Source organism: Notolepis coatsorum, assembly GCF_963971535.1.
Source record: "Notolepis coatsorum genome assembly, chromosome: 11".
Classification (NCBI taxonomy): Eukaryota; Metazoa; Chordata; class Actinopteri; order Aulopiformes; family Paralepididae; genus Notolepis; species Notolepis coatsorum.
Genome location: NC_140175.1, coordinates 93,763,824 through 93,773,598, shown reverse-complemented (window position 1 = coordinate 93,773,598; position 9,775 = coordinate 93,763,824). Strand labels below are relative to the sequence as shown.

The window sequence follows — 9,775 nt, the reverse complement described above, 5'->3', positions numbered from 1 at the left end:
ATTACACAACAAGGAGGGTCCCGGGGGGGTTCTTCTCCGGCCCTGCTCCGACTAAAAGAGGAGACCCCTCCGGCGCTCTGTGTGCCGGAGCGCCAAGGGGGCGAGAGTTCAGTCACAGGGTTTGGGGTCGAGAGGAGGCGCTTGATCACGTGGCGCGGATTCATCGGTGGGCAGGAGGGAGGGAGCGGCGTAGAGGTGAAGAGTGGGCGATGGGGACGGATACACAAATTACGTATGTACTGAGGGAGAGAGAGAGAGAGAGAGAGATGAAGAGAGAGAGAGAGAAAGAGAGGGGGGGACTGAGGGAGTGAGAGAGAGAGGGGGAAGGACTGGGGGAGAGAGAGAGAGAGAGAGAGAGAGAGAGAGAGAGAGAGAGAGAGAGAGAGAGAGAGAGAGAGAGAGAGAGAGAGAGAGAGAGAGAGAGTAGAGAAGGGTTGGCAGAGAGCAGATGAGGAGCAATTTGAGAAAACGGGATCATTAAAAAAAAGACGACTAATTAACCGGAAAGACCTGATCAGGAGGAAGGAGAGACACCTGATAAACATCAGGCAGACAGACCTTCTCCAGCGCTCAGGCTCCAGTGTGGAGATATCCGGCAATGCGAGACAGCCGGTGTGGTGTGTCTCTTCAAACCGAGCCTCAGTAACCCTCTCAATCAGATGGAAAGTTCTGGAGCCTTGCACCAGTGAACCTAGAACACCTGAGAACACAGCGGCTCAGCGGCCCGCCGGACAGCTAGCGAGCGCACAGCTGAGGCACCCGAGTAACTCGAGACACCAGACACCTCGCTGCACCGCCACCGAGCCTAAATGATGATACTCGCTGCCGCTTTACCCGATCTGCGCATCCGTCAGGAACCAAACCACTAGAATCAAACGCACAAACAAACGAGCTACTTTTAATGCTATCATCATTATCAACTTATAGGATTATAGGATCGCCTGATGCTTGAGCAAGACACTTAACCCCTAATTGCTCCCGTTGAGCAGGTTGGCACCTTGCATGGTTTGCCGCCATCGGTGTGTGAATGTGTGAGTGAATGGTTGAATGCGAGGAACACAATTGTAAAGTGCTTTGGATAAAAGTGCTATATAAATGCACTATTTACCATTTGACCATTTATTGACCATATTCACACGGTGGCCATTTTGCTCTTATGTCGCCAAAAGGGTGGGATTCCTTTGCACCCTGTTCACCCGGAGGCAAGAGATAGAACCAGACAGCTCCTTTGGCTCCGTGCCCTCTGTCCCCGGGCCATGCTCCCATCCTCTGGGCCCTGGCCCTGCACCCAGCACCTGTCTGCCTTCCAGTCTCTGTTGGGCTCCATTCATGTGGAACCTAACAGAGCTTTCATCCAGGAACAATCACAGAGGGATGTTCCAGCCAGGCCTGATGATGTAGCACAGACAGGGTGTCCCTGTTCAGAGGTGGAGAGAGCTGGACGGAGCCCCTATCATTAGATTAGAATGGTGTACACTGTAACACCCAGGCTATAGTTTGTCATCCAGTCAAGACTGGACTGTAGCTGAAGCACAATATGCAAGGTCTCTACGATGTGTTTGTAAAGTGCTCTGTGGGGCCTATTATGGTCTGTGTTGTGGCGTAGTTAAAGGAAGACGCCAACGTTATGGGAAATGCATGTACCGTCTTTTCCAGAGTCGGACAAGAAGGTAGATACCAATTTCCTCTCTGTGCGTTCAGTAGAAAGGTTATCCAACTGCAAGCTAGCCTCGCTTAGCACCAGTGAATGGAAGCGGATGTGGACCAGCAGAGTTTTAACCTAGACTATTGATTGATTGATTGATTGATTGCTTGATTGATTGATTGATTGATTGATTGATTGATTGATTGATTGATTGATTGATTGAAAACTTTATTAACAGATTGCAGAATGGGTACAGTACAGTACAGCTCAAAACATACAATTGTTAAGGGGATGCAGACCAGAGAAAGACTTTCGTCTTGTTTACATCAGGGTCCCCCATTTTCAATTCATCATAACATATATGACATACTAGCTTTCAGTCGGATAGCTTTCTACTGAACACACAGAGAAGAAGTTGGTATCTATCTATCCGACTCTGGAGAAGACGGTAAGTGTATTTCCCATAATGTTGGCATGTTCCTTTAAATAAATGCAGAGTGCCATCAAGCTGCTGTGACATCAGGTGGGACACGTGAGGAGTCCACAATGCAACACAGCCGTCAGCCGGCTGTAATGTGGATGCCTTCTAGCCATGATCGCCCCGTGTACTGCACCTAACAACTAACAAACATTAGCACAGCTGGCTGCACCATGTAACCGTTGCTACAAACAAGGAGGATACGATTAGGATAAGAAATGAAAACATTTAATCCTTCAGACAAAATAACTTTTTGCACTTTTTCATTTGTGGCATTCCTATTTCTGCTCTAGAAATCAGTTTCGTTAGTTCAAACAGAGCAAGTGAGGTGTTCTCCTTCTCTACTTCTGTCAGCAGCCCCGTGAAAAATAGCGGGACATAAATTGCTTATATCAATACATGTTTATGATGTTTGTTTGAGCAAGAGGCTTTCAATGTTTAGGATCTAACCTATGTGGCTATAGTTTGAATATCAAAAACGATATTACAAATATCTGCAAAACATTTGCAATACTGAAATTGACATTCCTGGTATCTAAGTGGTCGATAGAAATGCACAAAGGTGACAGTTTTGTTAAGGGCTTCTTCGGCGGTGTTGACTTTCAAACGAGGAGATCATTCAACTGTGCTGTAGAGGCAGGCAACGATCGCCCCCAGAAGGCTTGCCTGTAATAGAGACGGTTAGCGAGTACATTAGCGAATAATTGCAGGCCAACTGATTGCCTGCCCTGTGGCCCCACTCCGTCAAACACTCGGCTCTTTCTGTCAGTCCAGCTGATGCTCCGTGTGTCTATAGAGCTCTGTGACATTTCAGACTCAGATTTGGTCATTTTCTGTAACATCGTTTGGATCCAGTAAAAATAATGTGAAAGTGTATAGTGTTCGTGTTAATTCAACGTCCTTCATTGTGAAGTGCGTTGAGTCTGTGAGTGTTGAGCGTCGTTTCCACCAACACTGGCTGTGCCGCTGGCATCGTCTTACCTTTTTTCTTGTGGTACTGGTCCTCGTATCCGTCAGACGAGTCTGTGTGGTAGTTCATCAACTCGCCCTGGTAGATCTCAGCGTAGTCCACCTGCTTCGACTTGGACTTCTTCCCCTTCTTCTTCTTGTCATCGTCGCTGTCCGCAGAGCCCTTCTTCGGCTTCTTCTTCTTCTTCTTCTTGGAGTCCTCCTCCTCCTCCACTATGGGTTCCTCGTCGCTCTTCTTCTTCTTCTTCTTGCCACCGTCTTTGGACTTGTTGTCCTTGGAGCCCATCTCCTCCTCCTCCTTCTCCTCCTCCTCCTCCTCCTCCTCACCCTCTGGAGAGGATTTCTTCTTTTTCTTCTTCTTCTTGTCCTCCTTCACCTCCTCCTCCTCGGTCACTTCTCCTTCTGTGAGCTTCTCTGGTTTCTTCTTCTTGGACTTGGTGGTCGTGAGGGCGGTGGCAGTGCCGGGGTCGTTGTTATTCTGTTCGTCCCCTTCATCCTGGTTCTCTGTCACAACCTCGCCCTCTGCATCGCCTCCAGATTTCTTCTTCTCCTTCCTCCTCTTCTCTTTCCCCCCGTCGTCTCCCTTGCTCTTCTTCTCCTTCCCTCCGGTGTCTCCTTTGCTCTTCTTCTCCTTCCCTCCGGTGTCTCCTTTGCCCTTCTTCTCTTTCCCTCCCGCGTCTCCCTTGCTCTTCTTCTCTGGCTCCGGGCTCTCCGGGCCTCCAGGGTTCTCTGCGGTCTTGTGTTTCCTCCGACTCTTATCTCCTGCGTCTGCGGCGTCTCCGTGGGCAGCAGTCTTGTTCTTATCTCTCGACTTTGGCTCAGACTCCTCCACTTCGTCATCGACAAGCTCTTCTTCTTCGGTTTCTTCCGAACTTGCGGCTTTTTTCTCTTTCGAGGGCATCTTTTATTCATCCACTTCCCTGGCTTTTAGTTTTGTGAGAAGCTGCTTTGAGTTTCGAGGGGTGTAAGACAATTCATTTGACCCATGGCTGTGGAGAGGCGCCGGTGGCCCCGGGGTTCACGGTCGAGCGGTGTGGGGTGTTGTGTGTGTGCACGCGCGCGTGTGTGTGGTGTGTGTAGGCGCCAGGAGCTCTCCTACCTACCTGGGCAGGGTGGCCACACAACCGACACACTCTACTCATGAAACATTACTGTCACCGCTATACCCACGTGACCCAGGGGAGAAAGCCCTGTGAAAAAGGAGCCTTGCAGGGAGAGAACTTATCCCCTCTGCCACTGCACGCTCCATTATTCATGGTGTGAGGATCGCTTTACGGGCTGGGGGGGGACGTCTCGCTTTTACGCTTTTACCTGCCACACACAGACACGACCCCCCCCCCCCCTCCCCCCTCACCAACTCCTTGCGGTTTGCTTATAAATCCCATTCACTGATCCAGAGCAGGAAACCAACTGTAGCCTATACTGTATAAGGTACATGTCAAGTTCAAGTTCAAGTTCAAGTTTCTTTATTAGTTGTCATATAAAAATACAGAATACTTTTACATGAAATGCTTTTTTCTGTTTTGTGAGATCATAGGATGCTTGGTTCATACACATACAGCTCATTATAGTAATATTCCACAATTATTACATTTTAGATAGTAAATAATGGAACAGAACATAAAATCACCGACATGCGCATTGTTGATGCAGGACTAGCCTTGAGACAAACGTGTGTGGCGCCATTATGCTGAGGTAGGTGGGTGGGGGGGGGGAGGGGGGGGGTTGCGAGGGCTGTGGGGGGGGGGGGGGTTGGTTGGGAGGGATCACCGCCGCACACGAGGCAGCCGACAGTATGTATGTATATTTTATATTTGAATCTATATACATAACATAGGAAATGTATATCCCGGACCGTATTTTATTCTTAGGCTTATTTTTATTCTTATTCGTGACTTTTTGTTTTTGTCTACCTAAATGTTTACTGTTTACTGTGAGCGATTTGTATAGTGCCAAATTTCCCTCGGGATGAATAAAGTATTTCTATTTCTAGATTTCTATTTCAATAAACAAGGAGTCCGATTCTAAGATTTACTATCTTTAAAAATGATGAATATGATGATATATTGTACTATTACACGTTACTGTTACATTTGCACTCTGGTTGGATGCCAAACTCCTTTTCGTTGTACTGCACTTGTGCTGTATGATGACAATACATTTGAATCGAATTGTATCTAATGACGTGAATATTTTTTGCAATGATTTATTAGCTGCGACCAGCTGCTCTATAGGTCACAATGTTGGTCGATCCACAAAAATTTCCCAACCCTCTACCCGGCACAGGTCTCGCCTTAGGAGGCTGAAATTGGGCATGTGTGTGTGTGCACAAATCTTTCTTACACACACGCAGGCATGCATGCAGACACGCACGCACGCAGGCACGCAGACACGCAGACACGCAGGCACGCACGCAGGCATGCACGCAGACACGCACGCACGCAGGCACGCAGGCACGCAGACACGCAGACACGCACGCACGCACGCACGCACGCACGCACGCGTGCGTGCGTGCGTGCGTGCGTGCGTGCGTGCGTGCGTGTGTGCGTGCGTGCGTGCGTGCGTGCGTGCGTGTCTGCGTGTCTGCGTGTCTGCGTGCCTGCGTGCCTGCGTGCGTGCGTGTCTGCGTGCATGCCTGCGTGCGTGCCTGCGTGTCTGCGTGTCTGCGTGCATGCCTGCGTGCGTGCGTGTCTGCATGCATGCCTGCGTGTGTGTAAGAAAGATTTGTTGTACATCTTTTTAAACTGATTTATGTTTGTACTTGTGGTGCTTGTTCATAAATACCTGGGGCACAGGGCACAACATACAGTATGTGAATTCTTAAAATAGGTGGTATTCCCCTTTAAATTACTATTTGAACGGTATACTTTCTTGTCATATGATTGGAAAATGTGCTGCGTTGAAAACTCTATATTATTATTTTATTATTATATATATATATATAATATATTAAGATTATTAGAGATAATGTACTCACTACAGCTAGGTAATTCAGAAGAACAGATATAGTTTCAGCTAAAGTCAGTCCATGTCACTATTACACACCAACATTTTACAAAATAACAAAAAGGAAAACAAATTCTGCCCCTGCTACTTTGTCATCAACAAGACAAGTCAACTACATTAGCTAGCGGACAACATAAGTAGCCTAGCCAGATAGCCTCGATATGACCTATAGCTAGCTTAATAATTAGCTAGCGTTTTTAAGCTAGCAGTAGCCACTTTGGTTTGTTTTGATTGTGGCAACGTTCCCCTCTCCGACTTCTTTATTTTCACAGCCTAATATCCACATTGTACTGTAATGAATCCATGACCTCCACTTCTGTCAGCTGCCTCAAGCCAACCTCTGATCCCTACCCTGCATGAACTGCTATCTCTGGTATCTTCATGCACACACAGTACAAGGCTAAATAAACTGCTAAGTAATACTTTTAGATCATATATTAGATTAGATTTAGATTATTGGATTATTATTATATTATATATTTAGCATTTTAGCATTTCATTTTCTTTTGTTTCATTTTTTATTTATTATATATTGGATTATTATTATTAGATTATTATATTAGATTCTATTTAGATTATTAGATTATATATTGTAACTATATTTATTGTAGGGCAAATTATAACTGAGAGGGCATACATACCCTCATCTCGCAGCATGTTGCCCATATGCACATGTCCAGGGTTAATTATATTATATATTGTTTACCCATGCCTTTTTATTCTATTTGAATTTTTACTTCTCCACTGTACTATAATTCTGTGACCTGTAACTGTATGTCTTCTACTACCTGTGCCTCCCCTCCCCCCTCCCCCATGCTGCTATGATGCCTGAATTTCCCCAAGGGGATCAATAAAGGAATATCTTATCTTATCTTAGTATACTAATGTGTCAGATAATGGATGCAGTAGGTCCAATAAAAATGTCCACGATACAAAGCTACAGACAAAGGTAAATGAAAAGATATATACATTTATTTTACATTCAATTACTTAATATATATATACTAGCCTACCATAATAACTATAATAATATACTATTTTGTGTTTGTAAGGGTAAAATATTTGATCTACCGTTACTTGTTCACTTTCTGTAAATAATTGACTATTTTATTTTATCTTACTACTACTACTACGTATTGTTATTGAACACACACCCTGCACTGCACCTACAGTAGTACACATACACAAGACACTTTCTGTAAATAATTGACTATTTTATTTTATTTGACCTCGTTTTATATATTTTTATATATCTTACTAGTACTACTACGTATTGTTATTGAACACACATGCACACGCTGCACTGCACCTATACAGTAGTACACATACACAAGACACTTTCTGTAAATAATTGACTATTTTATTTTATTTTACCTCGTTTTATATATTTTTTTATTTGATCTTACTACTACTACTACTACTACTACTACTACTTATTGTTACCATTCTTGTATTCATTGTTGTTTCTTAAATTGTGCACTGTTGAGTCTGAGCTCGAAACACATTACCTGCAAATGATCCTGTATTGTTTTTAACAATATTTAACAAATAAAGAACTTGAACTTGAACCTGAACTTGAACTTGTATATTGTTTATTTTGGATAGTGTTTGATCTTTATTCTTTTTACTCTTTTATACTGTATGAAGCACAATCTCAGGAGGCTCATATAGAACCAAGCATTTCACTGTAATGTACATGTACCTTATATGTGACAAATAAAACAAAACTTGAATTTACTTGTATACTTACATGCAGGGCTGTCCCCGACTAAGGATTTGGATGGTCGACTATGATTGGCCAAAATTTGCTGTTAGCCGAATATTGGTCGACAAAAAAAGAAAAGAAAAAAGAAAGTATAAAAAAAATGTATTTCTTTATTTAAATTATATATTTTTTTACATTTTTTATCATTCCATTTGGGCTGTGGGGGGTGCTTAATGTCTGAAGGAGTTGACTGAAGGCTTCTTGTCCTCTGCAAAAGCATGCAATTGGTCCACTGATGGATACATCTTGATATTTGTCTAGTCTAGTGTGTTCATTAGACGGGTGAAATCCTCTTTCAGTGCCTCTGTGCCTGTTTTCGTAGGCAGTTAGCCTCTGGTATGCGTGCCATTAGCGTTAGCCACGCTTCTAGGCCTCTTTTCTTTTGGAAAGAATGATAAATTTTTTTTCTTTTTAATTATATATATTTTTTTGTATTCGACTAAGAGGTTGGCTAGTCGACTACGGCTCCTTTTGACCGATTAGTCGACTAATCGACTAATAGGGGTCAGCCCTACTTACATGTCACTGTTACCACAGGAGTTCACAAAGGGTTCAGCCAACATGCAAAAGAAAAACACCTGATTACAGGCAGAAAGACACCTCTGTCTGCAATCAGACGATCCCCATCTGTCTTAATCGCAAACTGTTTCAGTTCCTGTTTGAAACTGCCTATAGCAGTGTAGCACAAGTGTAGCACCCACAGAATAAAAAAATAAATACCAACCACCCCCCCTCCCCCGCCCATGTAAGATGTCGTTTCTTGTTTTGCATAAACAAAATCTTAGCGTAGCTCACTTCATCAGATATGCATTGCACTCTGTAGTGAACTGAGACCAAGCAGCCTACCATAATAACTATAATAATATACTATTTTGTGTTTGTAAGGGTAAAATATTTGATCTACCGTTACTTGTTCACTTTCTGTAAATAATTGACTATTTTATTTTATCTTACTACTACTACGTATTGTTATTGAACACACACCCTGCACTGCACCTACAGTAGTACACATACACAAGACACTTTCTGTAAATAATTGACTATTTTATTTTATTTGACCTCGTTTTATATATTTTTATATATCTTACTAGTACTACTACGTATTGTTATTGAACACACATGCACACGCTGCACTGCACCTATACAGTAGTACACATACACAAGACACTTTCTGTAAATAATTGACTATTTTATTTTATTTTACCTCGTTTTATATATTTTTTTATTTGATCTTACTACTACTACTACTACTACTACTTATTGTTACCATTCTTGTATTCATTGTTGTTTCTTAAATTGTGCACTGTTGAGTCTGAGCTCGAAACACATTACCTGCAAATGATCCTGTATTGTTTTTAACAATATTTAACAAATAAAGAACTTGAACTTGAACCTGAACTTGAACTTGTATATTGTTTATTTTGGATAGTGTTTGATCTTTATTCTTTTTACTCTTTTATACTGTATGAAGCACAATCTCAGGAGGCTCATATAGAACCAAGCATTTCACTGTAATGTACATGTACCTTATATGTGACAAATAAAACAAAACTTGAATTTACTTGTATACTTACATGCAGGGCTGTCCCCGACTAAGGATTTGGATGGTCGACTATGATTGGCCAAAATTTGCTGTTAGCCGAATATTGGTCGACAAAAAAAGAAAAGAAAAAAGAAAGTATAAAAAAAAATTATTTCTTTATTTAAATTATATATTTTTTTACATTTTTTATCATTCCATTTGGGCTGTGGGGGGTGCTTAATGTCTGAAGGAGTTGACTGAAGGCTTCTTGTCCTCTGCAAAAGCATGCAATTGGTCCACTGATGGATACATCTTGATATTTGTCTAGTCTAGTGTGTTCATTAGACGGGTGAAATCCTCTTTCAGTGCCTCTGTGCCTGTTTTCGTAGG

The 9,775-nt window shown here is 42.8% G+C and overlaps 1 protein-coding gene across 1 annotated transcript in view; it reads right to left on the bottom strand.

The window, feature by feature from the left end:
• Positions 1-3,378, bottom strand: part of loxhd1a (lipoxygenase homology PLAT domains 1a) — a gene marked incomplete at both ends in the record, with an annotated part of 180,996 nt that extends 177,618 nt beyond the window's left edge. The window contains one exon of the mRNA XM_084324540.1: positions 3,105-3,378. Within this exon, the coding sequence (XP_084180666.1) occupies positions 3,105-3,378 (274 nt within the window). The remainder of the gene's footprint in view (positions 1-3,104) is intronic.
• Between the last annotated feature and the right edge of the window lie 6,397 nt (positions 3,379-9,775).